Source organism: Mastigoproctus giganteus, chromosome 14, assembly GCF_048544385.1.
Source record: "Mastigoproctus giganteus isolate SK-2022 chromosome 14, ASM4854438v1, whole genome shotgun sequence".
In the NCBI taxonomy this organism is placed as follows: Eukaryota; Metazoa; Arthropoda; class Arachnida; order Uropygi; family Thelyphonidae; genus Mastigoproctus; species Mastigoproctus giganteus.
Genome location: NC_143588.1, coordinates 189,523 through 217,198, shown reverse-complemented (window position 1 = coordinate 217,198; position 27,676 = coordinate 189,523). Strand labels below are relative to the sequence as shown.

The 27,676-nt window shown below is 40.3% G+C and overlaps 1 protein-coding gene across 1 annotated transcript in view; it reads left to right on the top strand.

Moving 5' to 3' along the window:
* The window catches only part of LOC150074941 (nonsense-mediated mRNA decay factor SMG9-like), a 314,293-nt gene that overhangs the window by 127,094 nt on the left and 159,523 nt on the right, over positions 1-27,676 (top strand). Inside the window, exon 4 of the mRNA XM_090388997.1 lies at positions 15-123. Coding sequence (XP_090245123.1) covers positions 15-123 — 109 coding nt within the window. The remainder of the gene's footprint in view (positions 1-14; positions 124-27,676) is intronic.

The window sequence follows — 27,676 nt, the reverse complement described above, 5'->3', positions numbered from 1 at the left end:
ACATTTATTTTAAGGAAATTATTCAAGTCTCAAGAAAAACATTTGCAAATAAAGAGTGTATATTGTACTTCAGGTATTGACATTTATATTACAAATGAAAGAATGATACTCCTGGATACTCAGGTATTTCTTATTATGATTTCTAGTATAAAAACAAAACAAATGTTTTGGTGTTGAATTTATAAATAAAGGGATAACTTCATATTACAGGGCTCATTCTTTTAATTTTAATTCAGGGATGATATTCTTTTAGGATAATATTCCGGGATGTAAATTCTTTAGTGGATTACACAAGACTTTAATTCCTTACCAGCTCTTATTTCTTCTTTATCAGACTATTAAGCCTGGTTAAAAAAAAGTCTTTTGTATTCCACTGCAGCCCCACAGGAACAGAGGAGTTTCCAACGTCATTCTAACTGCTTTATCACAGATGATAAATGAATATGGCCATTTACAATAAACCATGCATTTTTTTTTTATAAGCGTAATTAAATCAAAAAAAACTTTTCATAATTAAATTTATATGTTATGTAAAATGTTATTTAATCATCATAAATAATGCTAGTTAATAAAAACAAAAAATTTGAATACTACTAAATTTAGCTTTGATACAGCTTGCAGTTTTTCTCAATACAGTGCAACCTCAATTAACTATATAATATTAGTGTAGATACACCATAGTTTACCCATAAATTAAACTACTTACGTAGTGTGAAAGGCATCGTTTTTAATTGTATTTCAAGTTGTGGCTACCTTCACAATGAGATACCAGGTATTGCACTACTTCAAATAAGTAATGCTTCTCTAGTAGAGAAGACTAATGTTATTTATTCTCACTGGATACTACCACCCAGGTGGCACTCTTTCAAAACAGTTGGCCTATCATTGGTGGGTGGGCAGGTACCCAGATAATGCAAACATGCCATCACAGTTGCAAAGTGGTTCATCAATATGCGAGATGCCATGTACAGAATGATACAATATTTGAAGATTAAACGCACAAGACATAATATGATATGGGTTTAATGAACTATATATAATCGGTGTAGATACACCATAGTTTACCCCATAAATTAAACTACTTATGTAGTGTGAAAGCCATCGTTTTTAATTGTATCTCATATTATGGCTACCTTCACAATGAGATAAACAGATATTGCACTACTTCGAATAAGTAACGCTTCTCTAGTAGAGAAAGGCGCCTCCATAGCCAGGTGAAAAGGAGCAACAGTGTGTAGCATACGCTTCTTGATTAGACCGGGGTTCGAGCCTGTCACCACCAAATACAGAGGATGTGGAAAGGTCAGGAAATGACCACCGCATATTCCCGGAGCAATATGGCCTTAGTTGCTAATGCTCCTAAAAACCAAAATAACTAACTAACTAGTAGAGAGGACTAATGTTATGTATTCTCATTGAATACCACCACCCAGAAGGAACCATTTCAAAGCTCCACTGAGAATAAATAACATTAGTCTTCTCTGTTAGAGAAGCATTACTTATTCGAAGTAGTGCAATACCTGGTATCTCGTTGTGAAGGTAGCCACATATGAGATACAATTAAAAACGATGCTTTCACACTACGTAAGTAGTTTAATTTATGGCTAAACTATGGTGGATGTACACCGATATTATATAGTTAATTTAAACCCATATCATATTATGTGTTGAATCTTCAAATATTGTATCATTCTGTACACCATTTGGCATCTCTCATATTGTGGAACCACTTTGCGACTGTGATGGCATATTTGCATTATCTGGGTACCTGCCCACCTACCGATCATAGGCCAACAGCTTTGAAATGGTGCAGTCTGGATGGTGGTGTACTGAGAATAAATAACATTAGTCTTCTCTACTAGAGAAGCGTTACTTTTTTGAAGTAGTGCAATACCTGGTATCTCGTTGTTTGAAGTAGCCACAATATGAGTATTGTGGCTACCTTTTCTTGTGCTGTTTCTTTTAGTTCATCAAAATTTTGAAGTCCTGCTTCTTCCAGCAATGTCCCGATGAAGGTCTTTTTTGATCTACTCCTAGGGCATTTTAGCATTAGCATTGGTACATGATGCAAGAAAGCAAGCTTATATAGCATCAGCCAAAAAAAAAAAAAAAACCCTTATTTCACCCATCCACTCGCTCCAAATGTTTGTCAAATTCTGCCTTGAATCTATTTAAACTATCAACTTCAACAACGGCGGAAGTTTTTTTCAGCAATCAACCACCCGCTGGCTAAAGGCAAACTTCCGCACATCTATCCTACAACCGTCTTTCCTCAATTTGAATTTATGCCCTCTCAGGCGATTATTCTGAGCAACGTGAAGAATCCCATCCACACTGAGCATGTTCAAACTATTCAAGGCTTTATACACCTCAATCAGATCACCTCGCAGATGCCTAATAATTTAGGACACTGTAATTTACAAAACTTAAGCCTTTCTTCGTAAGAGCAACCCTTTATTCCATTCACTAATCTTGTTGCCTTTCTCTGTATTTGTTCCAACAGCTCTACATCCTTCTTAAAATGAGGCCTCCAGACCTGTATACAGTACTCACGGTGTGGCCTGACCATTGCCTTATACAAGGGGATATCACCTCCTTATCCCTGTTAAAAAAATTCCTCTATATCATTGACAAGACACCATGAGCTACTCTTGCAGACCGTCCTGCACTGCTCAGAAAACTTCATATCTGCATAAACAATTACCCCCAGGTCTTTTTCATTCTCTAGCACTGTCAGTGTGGTACCTGGCCGTAAAATCGAAAAATCCAAGTACGCCTCTGAAAAAGGCTATAAATAACGATGACCCAATACTTATAGAGAATAATGAAGATTAGGACAGTACTCTAACAGCATCCATAGCGAAGAGAAAGGGCAAGCAATCCATAGCTCCCAGATCGGAGATGAAAACCCGCTCCAAAACCGAAAACAAAGACCAAACGGAGCAGACTATCTCCCAACAAGAAAATGTGACAGAAAAAGGGCAGGAAAAACAAGAAACCCCACTGGACCCCAGACTGCCTGAAGGCACTGCACTGGAGCAGTCTCTTATTCTAAGGGCTACCCTGGAAAGCCTATTTAATGATCAACATAACAGGATTACGACTGCACTCCGGGGGGGGGGAAATAGTGGGATTATGGATGAAAATGGAGACAACCAGACCAACTTGGAAAAAGAGATTGCTTTATATTGTAGTTTTAAATGTTTTTCACCAACCTTATGTAGAAATAAAACACAACGAAAACTGGAATCTTAATAACTATGTATATATATAATAAATTTTATTTGCCTTTATTTACAATAAATTATATTTAACTTTACGTCTAAAATATATGAAATATACATATAAAATATACTGGGTTAAGAACAGTAAAACACATTAAAATATACTGTGTTTCATTCCCACGTGTTCCGTTTTCTTGTGTTACGGAACCGGAAGTGGCTCAGGAGTGGGTAATATGGAACCGTTCATCCCTTCCGAGGATAATAGCCTCAAAGAGGGGATGGATCCGTGTTCCTCTATCTCTATTAATGTTCACTGTGGAACAGATCCGCAAACTCTCAAGCCACTTGCGGTCCCAGAACTTATGCGCCCGATCGGTGCTGATAGCATCGTCCGGGAAGATCTGGTGCTGCTTCTCCCAAAAATGCTGAGCCACGGCGGACTTACCATACTCCGCATTTCTTATTGCCTTAGTGTGCTTCCCCAGACGATCTTTGAGATGGCGTTTTGTTTCCCCTACATAACACTCCTCACAATCCAGGCATCTAATACTATATACGACCCCACTTGCATTCTCTTTTTGAATGAGGTCCTTTACTTGTGACACGATTGTGTGCAGCCTCCGTGGCGGAGGCTGCACACAATCGATTTCCTAAAGACTAAGATCTATAGGAAATCTATGTGTAAAGGTGAATATTCGCACTACAATTCAGCTCAGGCCAGCCATCATAGGAACAGTGTGGTTAGAACATTAGTTGACAGGGCAAAATCACACTGTAGTACCTCCGAGGATAGGAAGGCAGAGTATGAACGCATCACGACGGATCTTACAAAATGTGGCTACCCCCCAGAGGATTATAGAAAAATATATTAAAGGAAATCAGAGGAGAAGCGAATCTTTTACGCCAGTATCCACTGCATATATTCCCTACTATCCGGGTCTAACCGATCATATAACTAGAAATACTAAGAAATTATCAGACGCATTGTGTGCAGCTTCCGGGGCGGAGGCTGCACACAATGGTGTCACAAGTAAAGGACCCCCATTCAAAAAGAGAATGCAAGTGGGGTCGTATATAGTATTAGATGCCCGGATTGTGAGGAGTGTTATGTAGGGGAAACAAAACGCTGTCTCAAAGATCGTCTGGGGAAGCACACTAAGGCAATAAGAAATGCGGAGTATGGTAAGTCTGCCGTGGCTGAGCATTTTTGGGAGAAGCAGCACCAGATCTCCCCAGACGATGCTATCATCACCGATCGGGCGCATAAGTTCTGGGACCGCAAGTGGCTTGAGAGTTTGCAGATCTGTTCCACAGTGAACATTAATAGAGATAGAGGAACACAGATCCATCCCCTCTTTGAGGCTACTATCCTCAGAAGGGATGAACGGTTCCATATTACCCACTCCCGAGCCACTTCCAGTTCCGTAACACAAGAGAATGGAACACGTGGGAATGAAGCACGTGATGAGTACCGTGAACCTGCTGGTATTTAAAGACGCACCGCAGAACAAAGAAAATACCATTGAAGAAGAAGGCAGGAGCCTTCGAAAGCTATGGTTTTATCGCTTTTAATTCAGTATATTTTAATGTGTTTTATTGTTCTTAACCCAGTATATTTTAATGTATATTTTATATGTATATTTCATATATTTTAGTTGTAAAGTTAAATATAATTTATTGTAAATACAGGCAAATAAAATTTATTATATATACACACATAGTTATCAAGATTCCAGTTTTCGTTTTTGTTGTGTTTTATTTCTACATAAGGTTGGCGAAAAACATTTAAAACTACAATATGAATATACCCAACCTCAGAGGCCTATTTGAAGAAGAGATTGCTTTAGCCAAACTTCAAGTCTATCAAAACAGTAGGGCAAAGGAAATGCTTCTGCGTGCCCCAACCTACTCCAAAGCACTGAGGACCAACCTAAACAAGCCAAATGAAAGACACCATTACAAACCCAACCACAACAGCCCAGAGGAAAACCCTCATACCAAAACAGCACCTAGTTGTACTAAAGCCACCCTCTACAGAAACACACAAGACCAGTGAAGAAGTAAAACAAACAATAGTAGAAAAGCTGAAGGGTGACTTCAAGCATACTAAGATTAGATCTATTTGGAAAACAAGAAATGTAGGGGTGTTAATTGAGACTGAAACTGCGGAGGACATAAAAGGTACAATTAACAACCCCAAAATTTCAATGTTGGGACTCCTAGCAGAGCCTCCTAGACGGAAAGGGCCAAGCATCATTGTATTTGATGTAGACAAAGAGACAACCCCAGAAGAATTAACAGAGGAAATATATTACAAAAACTTGAAGCAGACACTCATGGAGGAAGAATCAGGGCAACACACTATGCTCAAACATAAAACTAAATCCAGAAACGGAAATGCCATAAATTGGATCATAGGGCTCTCAGCAGCAGCCTGGAAATCTTTGAGCCAACAATCAAGAATCTATATAAACTGGGGCAGCCACTGTTTTCGTGAGCACGTGGCTGTTCCCAAATGCTACAGGTGCTGCTGCTTTGGTCACACAACCCACACCTGTAAGCAAACACAGCCTACCTGTGGCCATTGTGCGGATACTGGACATGAATTTGCATTCTGCCCCAGGAAAGCAGAACCTGCAATTTTTGTGTGAATTGTAAAGAAACGAAGCTACCATTTGATCACTCACTATGGGATAATAAGTGTCCAATCTACATAAAGGCTAAGAGTGCACAACAAAACAGAACCGACTATGGGGAATAACAGGAATCACTATAATCAAACAAAGATTAAATTCGCACAGCACAATGCTCAGAGATCTAAAGCTGTTTCCGCACAAATGGCTAAAAAAGCCATGGAAGAAAATTATGACATGCTAATGCTACAGGAGCCCTACACCTACACCTACAACAAAGAAGTAAAAGGCTACCCCCTACATTACAAGATCGTACAAGTCGATGGAGACAACCCGTGGGCTGCCATCACTCTCCGGAATCCTGACCTCATGGTAACCAAGATCTCAGACCTATGTACAAACTGGGCCATATGTGCCTATATAGCCTCATCGTTAGGGGAATTTTATGTCACCTCTATATATGCCCGTCCGGGGGAAGATATATTGCCCGTGACAAGATATATGCAAAATATCCAACTACAAATGCGGAATGCCAAACTCATAGTAGGAATGGACGCCAACTGCAGATTCCCTGCTTGGCACAGTGAAAGACCAGACCATGAGGGTGCAAGAAATGGTTAGCGCCTGGAAGATTACATCTCCAACAGTAATCTAGCAGTTCTGAACAGACCTAATCAACCATCAACTTTCTCCATCACACTATGGGAAGCAAATATAGATGTAACTCTCGCCACTCAGTCGATTGTTGGGCATCTCTCCCCCTGGGTGGTACAAGAATACTGGACTACCTCAGACCACAGAGTCCTAACCATTGACCTCCACCACTCCCTCATAGCACAGTATCCACCTAGATTCCTCTCGCCAAGATACGCCATCCAAAAAGCAGACTAGAACTTATTCCAACAGACAGTGATGGGAAAAGCCAGGAATTTCGACCCAAAATATCTCAATCCAGACCAACACCAACAAAAAGTAAAGCAGCTTATAACTGAAGCAGCAAACATGGCCATCAGGAAGAAGAAGCCCATTCCCAAAGCGGTCCATTCGTGGTCACCGGAACTCCAGGCAATAAGACAGCGAGTGAATAATGCCCGAAAAAGGTTCCAAAGGGCATGCAGATCTTGGCCCCAAGCAAAGGTTGACATACTCAGACAGCAATACCGGGAGGTCAGGAACCAATATACGGCTCAAATTAAAACAAGAAAGAGACGCTCCTGGGAAGACCTTGTATCCACAGTGGGAAATGCAGACCCCTGGGGAGTGGTATATAAAGTCACCACCAGTAAATTCTCCAGTGGAGAAGTCGTTACTGCCACCTTAACACCTCAAGGGACATACACTAGATCCTGGCACTCTTCCATTAATAATATATTGGCTCATATCCTCCTACCTTCAATAATTCCACACACACAGGAACATTTTTTTCCATTTATTTGTACACACAATTCTTTACATTTTATATACAAGAACTTACAGAGAATATATATATACAATTTTATATACATTAGCATTATCATTCTCATTATACCTATATATATACTATATTATATATGAACACGTGTGTGTGTGTGTGTGTTTTACCTGTATCAAGGGTGGCTCCTAGGCCTTAGCCCATCTCCACCTTGCACGTCTGTGGTGGTGCAGAAACTCAGCAAGCTTTTTATCGCTTGTGTTTGTCCACCTTGCCACCAGGGAGCAGCCAACACCCAGGCAGCCGCTGCCTGCCCCCAGGCACAAGCAGCCAAGCCTGGGTCTACTATTACCTTTAGTGCCATGGGCACAAATCCCACACCCACCGGAGATAGTGCAATACCGGTGGGTGCCAGCAATCCCGTCCCCAGGTTGCCCAAACCTGGAAACCAGCAAAAAAAAAAAAAAAAAAAAAAAAACGAAGTAAATATTTACATATGTACAAAAGATAATAAAATTTTGACTCTAAATCCTAGTAATACAATTCAATTTACATATCTGACAAGTCATCCTATTTATATTTAATGGAATACCAACATTTATATTAACTGCTCAGCTGTCAGATTTATACTCGATTTTGGATTTGAGTTCTTAGTTGAAGTCTTTTCTTAAAGACCGATTCTGCAAAGGTCTGGAAAGTCTCAAAGTTTGTTTTGTTCTCAACTAGTATTTTCACGTTGTCCTCAGCTAGACCTGGAACCTGATTAAGTAGCAATACTCGATGGTCTGTATATTGCGGACAAAACAGTAAAACATGGATCCAGTCCTCCATTTGACCACAGGTGCAAAAAGGATCCGGCTCCAAACCTCTGTCGAAAAGTTTGGCCCTCAGAGATCCATGGCCTGTTAATAAATACGTCGTAAACATGCTTGGTGCAAACCACGAAACAGAAGGTTGAGTAGAAGCAAACTCAACATTTTCAATATACTTCTTTGTGACTTCGCCGTGCACAGACTCATTCCATCTACTTTGCCAAATAGTAATCATTTCCTCCATAATCTTTTCCGTTCTGTCTTTAAGTTACTAACTGGGTCGGTTGTAATTCCCATAATAGATACCTGCAGTCCTTTCTTATGTTTATAAATCATGCCACGGTATAAGATAAATAAATCTAAAGGCAGTTCTCCTCCAAGAATTTGGAGGGCATTGTTTGATACTGTACGAGGGGCATTGTTTAGTGCCAGAAGCATTGTCCTTTGAATTGATAGTAACTTGTTTTTAATTTTCACCTTAACGACGTTCTGGTGCCAAATACCTGCTCCATACGAAACTATAGGCAGAAATATTGCTTTATAATATAGTTTCAAGGTCTTTTTATTCAAACCCCAGTCTCTTTTGGAGATTCTTATGACCGAAGCAGTAAAATTTCTAATTTTTTCCTTCAGTTTGGTGACATGAGGGAGAAAGGTTAATTTATCATCAAGAATTATGCCAAGATATTTGTTTTGAGGAACATAAGGTATCTGTAAACCATTCAGTCGAATTCTTGGTGGTCTTCCGTAATTAAAGTGGTTTTTAAATGTCATGAAATTCGTTTTACTCGGAGATATCTTGAGCTTGTTGATGTCAGCCCATGCCACCAAATCATCTAAGATGGGTTGAATTTTGTCCTCTAATACCTTACGTGACCTTCCTTCTATGGCAATCACGAGATCATCGGCGTAGGCCACCTTTAGAGAAACAGAGGTTTCTCTAAAGCTTTCTCTTATCTCTTAAGAGGTTTCTCTTATTGCCTGGAGTTCCGGTGACCACGAATGGACCGCTTTGGGAATGGGCTTCTTCTTCCTGATGGCCATGTTTGCTGCTTCAGTTATAAGCTGCTTTACTTTTTGTTGGTGTTGGTCTGGATTGAGATATTTTGGGTCGAAATTCCTGGCTTTTCCCATCACTGTCTGTTGGAATAAGTTCTAGTCTGCTTTTTGGATGGCGTATCTTGGCGAGAGGAATCTAGGCGGATACTGTGCTATGAGGGAGTGGTGGAGGTCAAAGGTTAGGACTCTGTGGTCTGAGGTAGTCCAGTATTCTTGTACCACCCAGGGGGAGAGATGCCCAACAATCTCCATTAATCAAAACACACAGGAACAGAGAACTCTCTGCGAGGGGAATGATAAATACTCCACCCAGACAGTGGAGCCCCCTTTCATGATAACGGAACTCAACATAGCTGCAGCCAAAATGCAAAACAGGAAAACTCCCGGCGAAGATCAAATAGAGCCGGAGATACTAAAAAAGTCAGTGGAAATTATACCGGATACTATATTAAACCTAGCAAATCAGTGCCTCACGGAGGGTTTCTTTCCAACTTCGTGGAAGACAGCCTGAGTCAGACTTATCCTGAAAAACCCCAGGACATGCCAGGCTCATACAGGCCTATCGCTCTGCTGTCGATGCTCGTTGAGCGACTCATCTACCACAGAATTGAAAACCGTTACCGGAATGCTCAATTGATATCAAGAAACCAATTTGGTTTCAGGAGGGGATGCCCCACCACTGATGCCCTCGAGAGGATCATCGATGCAGTCATAAACTATAACAGGAAATATTTCCTCCTCATCTCAGTTAACTTCGCTGGAGCCTTTGACTCCCTCTGGTGGCCCAGTGTTCTGGCCAGGTTCCAATGGGCTCAAATCCCATCAAATCTATTTTGCTGCATGAAATCTTACCTGGAAAACCTCAGAATCACTGTCAACACTCCCTTTACCTCTGTATCCAGACCGGTTTACAGGGGCTGCCCCCAGGGATCCGTCCTGGGCCGCTCCTATTGAACCTGCTGCTTGATGAGTTTTTAAATCTGGATATTCCAAATGTCATTACACAGGCATACGCTGATGATCTGATTATGAAGCTTCAAGCAGACAGCAGGGCTCAACTGGAGGCCATAGGCAATCATGCAACACACATGCTACAGGATTGGGCCAAGAGGAATCTTCTGACGATCTCAACCGAAAAAAACAAACTCAATACTCCTCAGGGGGTGCTCTTGACCCTGGTAGACCTCCATTAATCAAAATAAATGGAGCGACCATCAAACTCAAACAGGAACTAAAATACTTAGGAATAATACTAGACCGAAACTTGAACTTCACATCTCATCTCTGTTATATCAGAACGAAAACAAGGAGGCACTCGCCCCTGAAAACCAAAATCACCAGGAGGGACTGGGGACTAAAGAAGAGGGCCCTCTCCCTTCTATACAAAGCTCTCTTCATCCCTATCCTTGCCTATGGTGCAGGTGCTTGGTATCAGAAAGCAAACACAGCAGTCATCAAGAAAAACCTGGAGTCGATCCACTGATCCATACTATTGACAACAACTAGAGCCTGCTGCACAGTGAGCACCCATGCGCCCCAGATCCTGGCGGGCTTCCTTCCCCTGGACCTGGAGATTGTGCACTGTGGGCTGCTACACTAACATTTGAAAGAAAGAACCACAACTTATCTAGACTACACAACAGATCCACAGAAAAGCAAATCCTCAGAAAATAAGGCAATGGAACATCTGCAATCTATCTAGCAAAATAGATGGAATCTTACCACAAGAGGGCAAGTCACCAAAAAATTTATACTCGATGTCAGTAGGGTATATCCTACTCCCCGTCCTGGTTTTCCCCTACACACCACCTTCCTTTTTACGGGACACGGTTCCTTCAGAGGGAAACTCCATGAGCTGGGAATCTCCGACAACCCGAGCTGTAACTGTGGTCAGGAGGAAACCTGGAAACATCTTATCCATGATTTTGACAACTATGAGGACCTCAGATGTCAGCTATATACACGCATCAACTCCTTGCTAAGAAACCGAGAAGAAATAATATTGCAAAAAGAAGATAATTACCGGGCTTTCACCATCTTTGCCCGCGAACTCTTTGAAAGACAAAGACCCCTGCCACATCATCACAAACCTATGAAAACACAGACGTAACTACCTGAGATGACTACGAAACTCTGAACTAGTGACCACCTGAAGTAGATACAACACATGACTGTAACAAACTGGACCTGACTTCTGGACTTGGAGCTCCACCAGACTAATGCAAAGACGAAGATTGCAACTTGAACTCGGACCTCCGAAGGACCTGAACACAAAGGTGAAGATTGCATCTTATGATGCCATACAGCCATATGGCGCCCCGGCTCTGTCTAGCCTGCTTTTTACTCTTTCCAAGGCAGGGAGGGAGGGGATGGCCTGTGTCTCCTCCTGTGTCAACAAAAGGTTTGTTTGTTTGTCAACAAAAGGTTTGTTTGTTTGTCAACAAAAGGTTTGATGTTCTCTGCAATATTTATTTCGCCAGGGCCCAGAGAAGATTGTTGTCGGCTATCGGAAATTGTTTGATGAAAACAGAAACTCAACACTGTTCAAATATTTCCGCAACAGTAAATTCTTCATTGTGTATTTTATGTCAGAGGTTTCCAAAGTTTCTCGGTTCACGGCGCCTTTAATGTCTCAGTAATTTTTTCAAGGTGCACCCAGACCAAAAGAAATACCTAACAGTTTCATTTAGTAGTTAGGTCCAAACAACTTAATAAGAAATACTGAAACTGTGAAGTACCTCGAGCTAGTAGTTCACGTGGTGTCCGACAGATGTCGAGTATCGCTGTTTCCCTCAAAAATTTTAAATATTCCGCGGCGCACAGTTTAAGAACTGCTGTTTTATGCAATAAACATTTGATTCCATAATTATTTTCATTATCTTTTACATTATATACAGTTAAAAAGTTATTTAAAAGGTATTTTTAAAATTCTTTATTGACATTCCAGAAGATCAAGGACCAATTATAAATTTTCCTATTGGTTATGATATTCGATTAACGCGTTTCCGTTTTGCGCGATGTGCTCGCGGGACGAATTAATCGCGTTAATTGAGGCCCGCCTGTACTTTACATTTTTCAATGTTAAACTTCATTTCCCACCTCTCAGCCCATCTACTCAGCTTTTCTAGATCCTGTTGCAGCAGTGTACTGTCATTAGTGTCATTAGAAACCCTGCCAACCTTTGTATCGTCTGCAAACTTGGACATTAAGCCTGATATACCATCATCAATATCATTAATAAATACAGAAAACAACAATGGACCGAACACTGAACCGTGAGGGACTTTACTAATAACATTAGTCCATAAAGAGCAGTGTTCACTGATTACCACTCTCTGTCTTCTCCCACTCAACCATCCCTTTATCCATAGCAGCAATTTGCCTCCAATGCCACACTGCTCCAATTTGTGCAGCAGTCTTCCATGTGCAACAGTATCAAAGGCTTTTCTAAGATCCAAATATATGATATCAAAGTTATTCTTTGCATCCAGTTCCTTTGTGACTACATTATAGTATCCAATCAAATTAGTCAGAAAAGACTTCCTCTTAACAAACCCATGCTGTGTCTGAGCTATGACTGAAGTCTTGTCTGGATGATCCTGCAATGCTTCTTTAACTAGTGCCTCCATTAATTTCCCTGGAACAGAGATGTTCGGGTGACATTTTTATGTTTATCTTTAACAATTTCTCCTCCACTTTCCTCTCAGTTATTATCAAATCATCCAGCTCACTGCCAGAGTTTAACTCACCTCTCGCATTCCCCTCCCTGAACAACTCCTCATGGGTGAATGTAGATGCAAACTATTCATTTAGTTTGTTAGCCACCAGAGCAGGATCATCAACAGTTGAACCATCAATATCCAGTGGACCAATCTGATTCATCCCTTTCCTTCTAGAGTTTACATAAGTAAAGAACTCTTTGTTGTTTTTCTTTGCATCCTTTACCAAGGATTTCTCATAATCTGCCTTTGCCTGCCTAATCTCCTTTGTGACTTGGTTACAGACCAGCTTATATCTATCATATGCTTCCATGTCACCTATTAATTTATATGTATCCAATGCATTTTTCTTCTCTGCCACATGTCTCATTTAGTTCATCTGACATCCATTTAGGCCAAAACCTTGAACAATATTTCTTAGTTGGTATGTAAAGCCAGTATCTTCCAAGATAAATTCTTTGAATGCTTCCGATTTTGAATTTGTTGTTGGTAACATCATCAGTTGGTCCCACCGTTTAGAATTTAAATACTGTCTCAGACCACTGTAGTCACCTTTATGAAAGCAAAAACCCTTCCCTTTACCCCTGATGGTAGTTATCTCTTTGAGTAAATGCAAATTCAGCACACTGTGATCACTGCCACCTAGTGGTTCCTTTATCTACAGATTCTTAATGCATGAAGAATCACTACTGATAATCAGATCAAGCGTATTACTACCTCTAGTTGTCTCCCGAACATGCTGATGTAGAAAACAATCATCCAAATCCACAAAAGCCTTGCTAGTGTGTGTGTGTGTGTGACCAACCCACAAATTCCAGTCGGTATCCAGGAAATTAAAATCCTGAATAATAAGACACTCTGATTTACTGGCCTTCCTTAGATTTTATGTGTTTCTTAACTAACAGCATAACCCCCTCCTCCCTTTCTGTCCCGTCTATCCTTTCTATACATATTGTACTCCCCAAATTCCAGTTCTGCACTGCTTATGTCTGTGTGACACCATGTCTCTGATATCCCAACAATATCTGCCTTTGATGTCTTGACTAGCACTTCAAGCTCATCGAATTTATTAACTATACTCCTAGCATTGGTGTTCATGCAAGTATACATGCACCTTTTTCTACTCTTTGTTACCCCAACACATCTGGTGTATTTACTTGTTCCACTATGACTCCCAGCAGTCCTGGAAATTGCCTTGCTTTCCAGGACTGCTGGGAGTCGAATTTATTAACTATACTCCTAGCATTGGTGTTCATGCAAGTATACATGCACCTTTTTCTACTCTTTGTTACCCCAACACATCTGGTGTATTTACTTGTTCCACTATGACTCCCAGCAGTCCTGGAAATTGCCTTGTTTTCCAGGCTGCTGCTCAATTGCCTTTCAATAGAAGTAGTTTTTCCGACCCACCGAACTCTGCCTCGATAGCATCAGCAAATATTCTTGCATCCTTTCTATTTAAGTGTATCCCATCTCTGTAGAAGCTTTCTCTCCTGTTGACAAGCACAGACCAGGCTGAGAAAAATTCTCCCCCTTGAGCCCTTGCACAATCTCTCCAGGGCCGAATTGATCGACAAGGCTCTCATCATATACTCCCTCCTATTGTGTGTGGGCAGAATTGCAGACACTTTAAAATTCAACCCTAAGTCACGGCATTTTTTCAGCATTGTCTTGTACTTGTTAAGTAATTCTGCCGGTCTTCTATTCTTAATATCATTAGTACCAACGTGTACAACAATATCACCCTTTGTGCCCTTAAAGGATGATATCTGCACTACATCATCAACCTTTGCCCCTGACAGACATACCCTGGTCCTGTTCCCTCTATCCTTTTTGCACAACATGTTCCCCGTTTCCCTGACAATAGAGACCTACAACAGCTAGTTCTTTTGGGACCAGCGCATTCTGCCTTGGGGATTGGGGAGTTCTTTACTTATGTAAACTCCAGAAGGAAAGGGATGAATCAGATTGGACCACTTAACATAGATGGGTTGACTATTGATGATCCTGCTCAGGTAGCTGATAAACTGAATGAGATTTTGCATCTATATTCACACATAAGGAGGGGATTATCAGATCCTTATCTGATAATCAGATTATTCAGGGAGGGGAATGTCAGAAGTTTATCAAGCTCTAACAGGGAGCTAAGTGATTTTTTAATATCTGAGAGCAAAGTGGAGGAGAAATTGTTGAATTTAAACATAAGGAAGGCACCTAGGGTGGATGGGATCTATCGAATCATATTAGAGGAGGCAGCAGAGGAAGTACGCAACCCGTTTGCCATAATTATGAGAGCTTTCATATATTCGGGAAATCTCCATGGACTGGAGGTGTGCAAACATATCCCCAATTCACAAATGGGGTTCAAATGGTGACACAAGTAACTAATGATCTGTTAGGTTAACTTGTGTTCTGGGGAAAACGATGGAGTCACTAGTTAGAGAAGCATTGTAGGATTATCTGGACAAGATTGCAGTAATAATTCAGACACAGCATGGGTTTGTCAAGGGAAAATCTTGTCTGTCCAATTTGATGAAATTCTATGATATGGTCACAGAAACTGGATGCAAAAAATAATTTTGATATCATGTACTTGGATTTCAGGAAAGCTTTTGATACTGTTGCATGGATGACTGCTGTACAAATTGGAGCAGTATGGCATTAAGTGCAAGTTGCTACAATGGATAAAGGGATGGTTGAGTGGGAGGCAGCAGAGAGTGGTAATAAATGGACACTGCTCTTTGTGGACTAACATTATTAGTGGAGTTCCCCAGGGTTCATTGCTGGGCCTGTTGTTGTTTTGTGTATTCATAAATGATATTTATGAAGGTATATCAGGCTTAATGTCCGATTTGCAGATGATAGAAAGGTTGGCAGGCTTCTTAACTACATTAAAGACAGTATGCTGCTGCATCAGGATCTAGATAAGTTGGGCAAATGGCTGAGAAGTGGCAACTGAAGTAACATTGACAAATGCAAACTACTGCATATGGGTTGCAGTAACCTAAGAGAAAAGTACCAACTGTTTGGTACAACATTCAGGGAAGAGATGAATGAAAAAGATCTGTGGGTAATTGTGCAGTGAAATATGAAGTTTGCTGACAGTGCAGATGGGCTGCCAGAGCAGGTTGTGGAGTCTTATCAATGATATATAGGGATTTTGCTAGCAGGGACAAGGAGGTGATTATCCCATTGTACAAGGCAGTGGTCAGGGTACACCTTGAGTATTGTGTACAGGTTTGGAGGCCTCGTTTTAGGAAGGATGTAGAGTTGCTGGAACAAGTACAAAGAAGGGTAGCAAAATGGGAGAGGGGAACAAAAGGGTGGTCTACCAAGAAAGGCTTAAGTTCTGGCAATTGCAGCCCCTGGAGACGAGGCACCTGCGAGGTGATCTGATTGAGGTGTATAAGGCCTTGAATAGGTTGATCAAGCTCAGTGCCTGAGGGATTCTCCCTCTTGCTCAAATTACGAACCTGCGGGGGCATGGATTCATATTGAGGAAAGACAATTGTAGAATAGATATGCTGAAATTTACTTTTAGCCAGCAGACAGTTCATTGCTGGAAGGGACTTCCATCTCTTGTTGTGGAAGTTGATTACTTAAATAAATTTAAGGCTGAGCTGAACATGTATTTGGAGTGAATGGTTGGGTGAAATGGTAGTTTTTTTTTTTGCTTATGCTGCATAAACTTGCTTTCTTGCATTGTATGTATCAACTAACACTAATGTTATGCTACCCAACAATAGAATTATTACCAACAATTTACCTGTAATAGAAGCATTGAAAAATAGCAATATTTCACACATACAAACATTTGATTTCAATAGTTTCTTCACCAGTATAGATCTAGCTAATTTTAAATCAATTTTAAACAAACTGCAGAATAACTACGAACACATAATAAACTGCAAACCTAGGTATTGGAACTGTCTAATCAACCTGTGCCTTTTCCCAATAATTACATCTTTTATGGCAATACAGTTTACCTACAGAAACGATAGACAGGACAGGAAGGGAGGAGGGATTTATGCTGTGAATTAAGAAACCCATAAAATCTAAGGAAGTGCATCCAATTGATGCTCGTGGACAATGCTGTGCCATAAGTACAGGGAAAGGAAAAATTAGAGTAGGTGTGTGTTATAGGCCTAATGAATCTGATGAGTATAATCAGCAATTGTGCAGAGAAATAAAGTGAGCCATTGTCCCTGCTAGAAAAATTCCTGTATATCATTGACAAAACACCATGAGCTACTCTTGCAACCCGTCTGCACTGCTCAGAGTATTACATATCTGCCTGCACAATTACCCCCAGGTCATTTTCATTCTCTACCACTGTCAGTGTAGTACCACAGAGTTGATACGTTGCTCTGGGATTGCTGTTTGCCCATATGTAGTACTTTACATTTGTCAATGTTAAACTTTATTTGCCACCTCTCAGCCCATCTGCTCAACCTTTCCAGATCCTGTTGCAGCATAGCATTAGTAGTGTCCTTAACAACCCTGCCAACCCTTGTATCGTCTGCAAACTTGGACATTAAGCTTGATATATTATCATCAATATCATTTATAAATACAGAAAACAATAAGGGACCCAACACTGAACCCTGAGGGTGTCTACTAATAGCATTAGTCCACGATGAGCATGAGCAGTGTCCATTGATTACCACTCTCTGTCTTCTCCCCATCAACCACCTCTTTATCCATAGCAGCAAATTGCCTCCAATGCCATACTGCTCCAATTTGTGCAGCAGTCTTCCATGTGCAACAGTATCAAAAGCCTTTCTAAGATCCAAATATATAATATCAAAGTTATTCCCTTCATCCAGTTCTTTTGTGATTGCATCATAGTATCCAATCAAATTGGTCAGACAAGACTTTCCCTTAAAAAAACCCATGCTGTGTTTGAGCTATAATTGAAGTCTTGTCTAGATGATCCTGTAGTGCTTCTTTAACCAGTGCCTCCATTAATTTTCCTGGATCTGAAGTTAAACTCTCAGGTCTATAATTACTTGTATTAGTATTAGTAATGGCTGCATGGTGCAAGAAAGCCTATGCTGCACCAGCCAAAAAAAAAAAAAAAAAAAAAAATCTGAACAAAACAATGATAAAAATATAAATAATAATAATTAATAAAAAAAGGAAATTAAACCTATCATCCTATGCGTTACCCTTATCCGAAAGTACTATCCAGATGACCTTTGAATTTCTCCAAACTGTCGGCCTGTACCACCCATGAAGGCAACTTATTCCAGTAATTTCTAACTCGCTGGCTGAAATAAAACTTCCTGCAGTCCAATCTAAACATTTCCCCCCGTAACTTGAATTTATGTCCCCTAGTTCTAGCATCATTTATAATCTTGAAAATTTCGTCGTCATTCATTTTACTGATGCCTCTCAGAGCCTTAAACACCTCAATCAAATCTCCTCTAAGGTGTCTAGTTTCCAAACTCTGCAACCCACATATTTGAAGTCTTTCTTCATAAGGATGCCCTTTTGCCAATCTCACCAGGCGAGTTACCCGTCTTTGCACCCTTTCAAGAAGCTCGATGTCTTTTTTTAGGTGTGGTCTCCATACTTGAACACAGTATTCCAAGTGTGGTCTAACATAAGCCTTATATAATGGGATTGTCATGTCCCTATCTCTACTTGCAAAAGTTCGATAGATCATCGATAGGACACCATGGACCTTCCGTGCAACCTGTTTAGAATGCTCAGAGAATTTCATGTCTCACCGTATCGTAACACCCAAGTCCCTTTCCTCCAGTACTGGAGGATAGGGACCAAGTGAATAAGTTATTTTGGGATTACTGTTTCCCAGGTGTAATACCTTACACTTTGTTGGATTAAAGCATAGCTGCCATTTTTCTGACCATTCCTGAAGTCTATCTAGGTCTCTCTGAAGAAAGCTCAGCTTGACAGTGGTCATTAACTACTCTGCCAATTTTAACATCATCTGCAAATTTAGACATCACACCCTCTATACTTTCATCAATGTTGTTTATGAAAATTAAAAACAGCAGTTGCCCTAATACTGATCCTTGGGGAACCCCACTTCTTACATCAACCCAATCTGAGGAATAGCCATTTATCACAACCCTCTGCCTCCTGCCCTGAAGCCATCCTTCTATCCATCTAAGGATTTTCCCAGTGATTCCAACCTGTTCCAGCTTATAAAGCAACCGCTCATGTGGGACTGAGTCAAAAGCTTTGCTGAAATCTAAATAAACAATGTCGAAATTATTCCCTAAATCCAGCTCGTGAGTGACCCTTTCGAAATAGCGAACCAGATTTATTAAACATGATTTTCCCTTTACAAAACTATGCTGAGTATCCTTGAGAATTTCAATTCGATCCAAATGATCCTGAATTCCACCCTTGATCATTGCCTCCATGATTTTCCCTACTACTGAAGTCAGACTGACAGGTCGATAATTTCCAACTTCACTTTTAGAGCCACCCTTATGTATGGGAGATACGTTTGCACTTTTCCAATCCAAGGGAATCTCCCCAGAGTCTAGTGATGCTCGCATAATTAGCCTCAATGGTTCAATGTACTCGCTTGCCGCCTCTCTTAAGATTATAGGGTATATCCCATCAACTCCAGGAGCTTTACTGGTCTGTAGGCTCGAAAGTTTTTTCATTAAATAATCTTGCGAAATTTCAATATCATTAATTACATATTTTTTAACTTTGCTCCCACAATTTCCCATTGTATCAGCCTTTGGCCCTCCTTTGTGAATTGGGGTCACATTTGCACATCTCCAATGTATTGGTACCGTCCCTGAGTCAAAGGAAGCTATCATAATTATGGCTAAGGGTTTGCTTACTTCCTTTGCTGCCTCCTTTAATAAAACTGGATAGATCCCATCTACCCCAGGTGCCTTTCTTGTGTTTATCTTCAACAATTTCTCCTACAGTTTACTCTCAGTTATTACAAGATTATCTAGCTTACTGCCAGAGTTGAAAACACCTCTGGCTGAATATCTCCTCATGTGTGAATGTCGATGCAAAATATTCATTTAGTTTGTTAACTACCTGAGCAGGATCATCAACAGTTGAACTATCAATATCAAGTGGACCAATCTGATTCATCCCCTTCCTTCTAGAGTTTACATAAATAAAGAACTCTTTGCTGTTTTTCTTTGCATCCTTTGGCAAAGATTTCTCGTAATCTGCCTTCGCCTGCCTAACCTCCTTTGTAACTTGGTTACAGATCAACTTATATATACATAGGCTTCTGTGTCACATGTTAATTTATATGTATCCCATGCATTTTTCTTCTCTGCCATATGTCTCATTAGTTCGTTCAACTGAAATCCATTTAGGCCTAAACCTTGAACAATATTTCTTAGTTGGTATGTAAAGCCTAGTAGCTTCCAAGATAAGTTCTTTGAATGCTTCCCATTTTGAATTTGATGTTGGTTCCACTGTACAGAATTTAAATACTGTCTCAGACCATCGTAGTCGCCTTTACGAAAGAAAAAACCTTCCCTTTACCCCTGATGGTAGTTACTTCTTTGAGTAAATCCCACTTCAGCAAACTGTGATCACTGCCACCTAGTGGTTCCTTTACCTGCAGATTCTTGATGCATGAATAGTCACTACTGATAATCAAATCAAGAGTATTACTCCATCTGGTTGCCTCCCAGACATGCTGATGTAGAAAACAATCATCAATAAATCCAGAAAAGCCTTGCTAGTGTATCAGTGACCAACCCACAAATTTCAGTCAATATCTGGGAAATTAAAATTCCCCAATATAAGACTCTCTGATTTACTGGCCCACTCTGTTTCCCTGTACAGTTTCTTGTTATACTCATCAGAGTCATTAGGCCTATAGCACACACCTACTCTCAATTTTGATCTCCCAATGCTTATGTCACACCAAACTGACTCGACACTGCACTGTCCAGCGATGTCGACTGCCTTCACTTCCTTGGATTTTATGTGTTTCTTAACTAATAGCATAACCCTTCCTATCCTGTGTATCCTTTCTGTACACATTCCCATACTCCCCAAATTTCAGTTCTGTATTCCTTATATCTTTGTGACACCACGTCTCTGATATCCCAACAATATCTGCCTTTGATGTTTTGAGCAATACCTCAAATTCATCAAATTTATTTACCAAATTCCCAGCATTGGTGTACACGCAAGTATACATGCACCTGTTCCTATTCCTAGCTACCCTAACACAACCCATGTGTTTACTTCTACCGCAATGACTCCCAGCAGTCTCTGAAATATCCTGCATCTTGTTTTCCAGGCTGCTGCTCATTCCACTAGAAGCAGTGCAAGAATCACTTTCACCTCTTCCAGTGGCTACTGTTAATCTGTTAGTCCTTGTATCCCCCCCCCCAAGCTAGAAGTTTTCCGACCCACCTAACACTGCCTCGATAGCATCAGCAAATATTCTTGCACCCTTTCTATTTAAGTGTATCCCATCCCTGTAGAAGCAGTCTCTCCCATTAACAAGTACAGACCAGGTATGAAAAAAATTCTACAACTTGAGCCTTGCACAATCTTTTTAGGGCCGAATAGATAGATTAGGCTTGTTATTTGGTTTTTAGGAGCATTAGCAACTAAGGCCATATTGCTCCGGGGATATGCGGTGGTCATTCCCTAACCTTTCTGCATCCTCCGTATTTGGTGGTCACGGGCTCAAACCCCGGTCTAATCAAGAAGCGTGTGCTACGCACTGCTGCTCCTGCCCACCTGGCTACAGAGGCGCCAGATAGATTAGGCTCTCATCATGTTCTCCCTCCTATCGTGTCTGGGCAGAATTGCAGACACTTTCAAATTCAACCCTAATTCATGGCTTTTTTTCAACAGTGACCTGTACTTGTTAAGTAATTCCGCCGGTCTCCTACTCTTAATATCATTAGTGCCAACGTCTACAACTGTATCACCTTTTGTGCCCTTAAAAGATGATATTCGCTCTACAACATCCTCAACCTTTGCCGCTGGCAGACATACCCTGGTCCTGTTCCACCTATCCTTTTTACAAAGCATGTTTCCCGTTTCCCTGACAATAGAGTCACCAACAACTACTAGTTCCTTTGGGACCAGCGCATTCTGCCTTGGGGGGCTGCCGCTGTGTTGTGTGATGACCTTGTGCAAGCTCTGGCATTGGTGTGGGCAGCTGAGAGCTTGATGGGCCCCTCACTTTTAAACCTTCGAGGGCATCCACCCTGTCCTTCAAGCTCTCATATATGCCTATAACAATGCTGAGTTGTCGCCTGATTTCCTTACACTCCTTGCATCGCTCACACACAAAGAAGTCCCCCATGGCAGTATCATGTCCTGTACCCGATGCTCCACAAACATCAAGCAAGTAGTGCATTTTAATAGGCTGTGATTTAGAGGGTAACTGCCACCCTCAGTTCTCTCCTGAGCCACAGCACTCCCATTAGCTTGAGCCTTTTGCTTTGCTGCTCTGGTCTGAGTCATGATTTCTATTTAATTTCAATTTCAGTACAAAATTAAAGCCCTAAACTTATATCCCAACACAGTTATAACGCTATATTTATGTTTCAGTATTGAGTGTTATCTACTAAATCCCTTTATATAACTTCCATATCAAGTTAAGTATTAATTATTTATTTTTTACTAATTATTTATGTTACGTAACCGAAGTCGTTATATGTATAGCTAAAAGTACAATTTAATTGACAGTGAAGTTCAACAAGATTAATTATCTGATTAATTGACAATATCATGTACTATACTATACTATATTAAGCTTATGCTATCTATTATCGCGTAACAATGGCGGTAATTTACGAACGGTAAACACGTGGATTTGATACCCTTTCTGATACTAAGTAATACTTACAAAATCTCTATCTAAGTTACTTTAAACTAAGTATATTAAATAGGAATATAAAGCTACTCTAGAAAATAAGTTAATATGCCAATTTAAGCTAATAAAACAGAAAATAAATCAGAAAAAACTTCTCTGTTCCAGGAGTGGCAAAAATGTACATCTACACAGGCTAATCTCGTTCTCAGACTCGGGACAGCAACTATATGCAACAGTAATAGTTTGATTATTTGTAATATCAAAAATCTCTACAATAAGCTTGTGGATAACAAGTTTCCTCCAGCCTACTTTTATTATGATTTAAATAGAGTATTCTATATCAACAACATCAAGCTGGTAATCTACTGCTTTCAGGCTTGCATATTGTACAGATGATATCCCCCCCACCCTCTTTGGCGTCTCACAGTCTAGAAAACTTGTGACCTCCAATTGGCTATGAAGGAGGTATTAGAGTTGTTTATACATTTCATTTTATCTTATTTTGTTTTAATTTATTTTAACATCACTGATTTAAACACTTGAAGTATACTTCCAGAACTATGTTCAGGATCCTGCTTTAGGAACAGGATTCGCAACCGTGGACTAGCCCACCTATTTTTCCTCTTCTTCCTATCTCTTTTCACTGTCCAGCTACTTTAAATTTTTATTTCTCATGAGCCACTAATTTACCGAATGCAATATTGATATTTTCTACTACAGCATTCTTTTCTCTCCTTACTCAACGTTTAGTGACTCTTTTATGCTACTTTGAGAGCTTATCATTTTTCCTCTATCCTGTGACATGCTACTTAATTTTTTTTTAATACCAATCTACCTACATTCCTTAGTAATCGTAATTTTAATTTTGTCCGACTTACTGTCTCCTTTCAACATTGGTGTCACGATAACTTACCATAAATATGCCATAATACTCTGCAATGAAATCAGATAATCCTTTTACTCGTAATGTGATGGGGAGTAACCCCACCACACTACGGAGGAACGGAGGAAGTTGTTTGTCTTCTCTTTAGTTTCTTTCTTTGTCTTTTCTTTTTATTTTCCTTATTCTTTCTTTTCTTTTCTCTCTGTTGGGTCAGCATTTCACTATTCTACCACTACTTTTGGCCTTCCACAGACTTTTAATTCAAATTTCAACACAGATTCTTTGTTCAACTGCATGCTACATATATTTCATGTCAGAAATGGAGGCTTTCCTTCTTGCTGTCTTTCCTTTGGTTTCAGCAATTGAACTTTGATGAAGACGTTCAAATCATCAGATCTACAGCATTAAGTACTTCTTTTAAAGCATTACATTTATTTTTCAGGTGCCCATGGATCTTTTTATAGTTTCAATTTCTGGTTTTATTAGCTTGTTCCCTTTCTCTTCATCACATTCTACTTACCTATATTCCATTATGCTAGTTGGATACTTTCTGCTATATTTAGCAGTGTTCACGGGCTGTAATCCATTTTAATATCATTCTTAATATCACTGTAATAATTTTCTACAACCTCTTGTTATTATTTATTTATTTTTTTTTATGTAAACTCCAAACACGAGAGGTGTTAGGACCTATAGTACTTAGTACCGTGCTTGGGCTGGACGTTGAGAGGACGAAAGAAGATATTTGTTGACATTGGACTGGAATTTTCTGCAGATTGTAATTTTCAGGAAATACCTATGAAGGAAGGTTGGTCCAGAAAACAGCAGTTGAATGAATAAATGAGGAAGATGAAAAGTTGGGTCTGTGAGTTTGAAGTTGGACAGTAAATGGATGTTGGCTGGTTGCGGCACGTGTACGGACTGTTTTGAAAGAGAGAGCGGGAATTATAGAAGCCAATTCAGAATAGTGCCCATGGAAGTATCTGTAGAAGAGGCATGCAGCAGAAACAGTACGTCTATGAGACAGCGAGTGGAGAGACTCTGTTAGAGATGGATCATTAATTAACCTAACTGCCCTTTTCTGAATGGAATCAAGGAGCCTGAGAGAGGTTTTGTGGGCACCACCCCAGATGTGAGAACAATATTCCATGGCAGGGCGGATTTGCGATTTATACAGGGTGAGTAGCTGTTTGGAAGAAAAGTAACGGCGAGGATGCAAAAGAAACAATATTTGTAATGTGCTTGTGCCAAGAGAGATTAGAAGTCAGGGTAATCCCCAAAAGAGATATATCATTTTCCCTAGAAATTGGAGTGTCACTAAAGATAAGCATAGGAGCAGAAGAATCCTTTTTGCGAGATATAAGACAAGACTGAGTTTTAGAAGAGTTGAAATCAACTAAGTTGTCTTTGCCCCACTAGAGAATTACCTGAAGATCGGCATTTAAGGAATTGGTACCAGATTTTCGAGAAGTTGAAGCTGATTGAGCAGGACAAGATTTCTCAAAATGGAAAGTGGAATGCAATGTGCTATCATCTGCAAAACTATGAATCGGATTTCCAGTCAAGGAAAGGAGGTCATTAATGTACAAGAGAAAAAGAGTGGGGGTAAGAACTGAACCTTGAGGGATATCGACATTAGTGGAGAAGTTAGAAAACAGAGAGCCATCTACCATCACCCTGAGTGAGCGATCAGAGAGAAAACTGGATAACCAATTACTAAAAAACAGTTGGCAAACCATAAGATGGAAGCTTGTTTAGAAGACCTTTATGCCAACACGATCGAAAGCCTTTGAGATGTCAAGAGCAACTACTTGGGTTTCATGGAACCTTTCCATTGAATTAGTCCATAAATGGGTAACATAAGCCAGAATATCACCAGTGGTTCGACACTGATAGAATCCATACTGGCGATCGTTGATCAGACGGAATGTTTCTAGGTAGTTTAAGAGTTGGTCGTTAATTGATTTATCCATTACTTTAGAAAGATTAGAAGTGATTGCAATGGGACGATAATTTGATGGGAGGGATTTGTCACCCTTTTTAGGAACTGGCTGGATATGAGCAAATTTCCATGCAGAAGGAAAAACACCTTTGGAATAAGAAAGTGAAAAAAGGGGGCTAAGAATGGGAGTAAGTTCAGGAGCACATTTTGTGAGAACAAGTGGAGAAATACCATTGGGGACCCGGAGCTTTCTTAGCATCAAGATTCGTCAAAATCCTTCTGACATCCTTTTGACGGAAGACCACAGGAGGCATTGAATGGAGCGTGTTGGGAATGGTGGGAGGTGTTTTACCAAGATCATTAATACGTGAGTTGGAAGAAAAATGGGATGCTAGCAGGTCAGCTTTATCCTTGGCTGAGGTGACAACAGAACCATGTGATTAGGACAGAGGTGGGAGCAGAGATGGGCAAAAGTTCCGGCCAATAGCTCTGGCAAGAGACCAGAATGCTCGGCTAACATTAGGGCAAGAAGCAAGTTTTCTACTCTTAGCCTGTTCAAACTCTAGTTGGACTGATTAATAAGTGCTTTACAATTGATGCGAGCTTTGGCGTAGGCAGAAAATGAAACTGAAGAATTAGAAATAAACCAATTACGATTCGCAACATTCTTCTCTTGAACAGCTTTAGCACATTTATTGGAAAACCAAGGTTTAGATAAAGGACGAGATTTTAAAGTGGAGTGTGGGATAAAGGATTCCATTCCTTCAAGAATAATTTCACTGACACGATCTGAGCAAACTTTGACATCAGAAGTTTTGAACTGTAATCCGACCAAGGAAAAGAAGAGAAGAAGTCTAGCAGGTCATCCCATTTTGCATTCTTGTAATGCCAAACAACACGAGGTTGGGAATAGCCATGAGATAAAGGTTCCATTGGAGAAGAGACAATGACCAAGTTGTGATCTGAATTGCTTAAAGGACCTCTCACTTCTACCGTGTACTTAGAAGGGTTGTTTGTGAGAAAAAGATCGAGCGTATTGACTGTATGATTAGGATTGTGGGGTATTCTTGTAGGTAAATGAACAATCTGTGCTAGGTCATTAGTAATTGCAAAAGCCTCAGCATCTCGACCTGCTGGGTCGGTGTGACTAGAAAACGGAAGCCAGCTGGAGTTGTGAACATTAAAATCACCAAGGAAAATTACCTCAATCTTAGGAAAGTTGTACTGGAGAAAGTCAAGTTGCAAAGAGAGGAAGTCAAAGAGCTCCAAGTGATTAGTGGAGTTGGGAGAATCGTAGAGACAACAGATGAATTTAACACAATGAGGTAGAGAGATTTTAAGCCAGAGAAGGTCAAAGAGAGGAGATTCCAAATTGCCCAGTCTCTGACAGGGAATATCAGAACGGACATATGCACAAGTACCACCTTTGAGGCGAAAGGAATCATACAGTGAATAATTTGGGCATCTGAGATGAGCAGTAGTTGAATCAACCGATAACTGAGATTCTGTCAGAAAAAGTACATGGGGTTTGGCAGACTGCAAGTGGAAATGGACATCGTTGAGATTAGAATTGAGACCACATATATTTGTGAAATGAATTAGGAAGTGCTTGGGAGGTTTAGATCTTTTTGCAGATAAGCTTGCTCTATTAGTTTGACAATTCATGGTGTATTCAATAGTAAGAAAAAGTGGGTGGAACATGCTGTATGAAGTAATGAAATTTTTGGATATGGCATACATGTGGTAAGAATATACCCAGATCCTTGACATAACGTGGCCTTGACAATGCTTCCCGCATACACACTACTCGGACTCCCTCCAGTCACTATCTGGCAGAGTAGAGGTAGCAAGATTATACACTAGCTGATCCGGAAACCTCCTAGAGAGTTACCAATAGGTTCAATCCGGTGTACTAACTAGCGGCCAGCCTGCGAACACCGTTTTAGAACTGTACCCTCGAAATGTAAGGAATATTGGATCTTACCACGACGTTCATCATAACCTCAAAAGTCATCAATCATACTGCATGATGGAAGAGATGGGGAAGGGTTGACCGTAACTTAGCTCTGGAGACTAAACATGGGTTCCACCACTTCAAGCCTCCAATAAGCAAATTGGTCGTATTGCACCAGTTGATGAGAGTGATCTACCACCTAGTATTGCCTTGTAACACAGGGGGGTGGCATTCCTC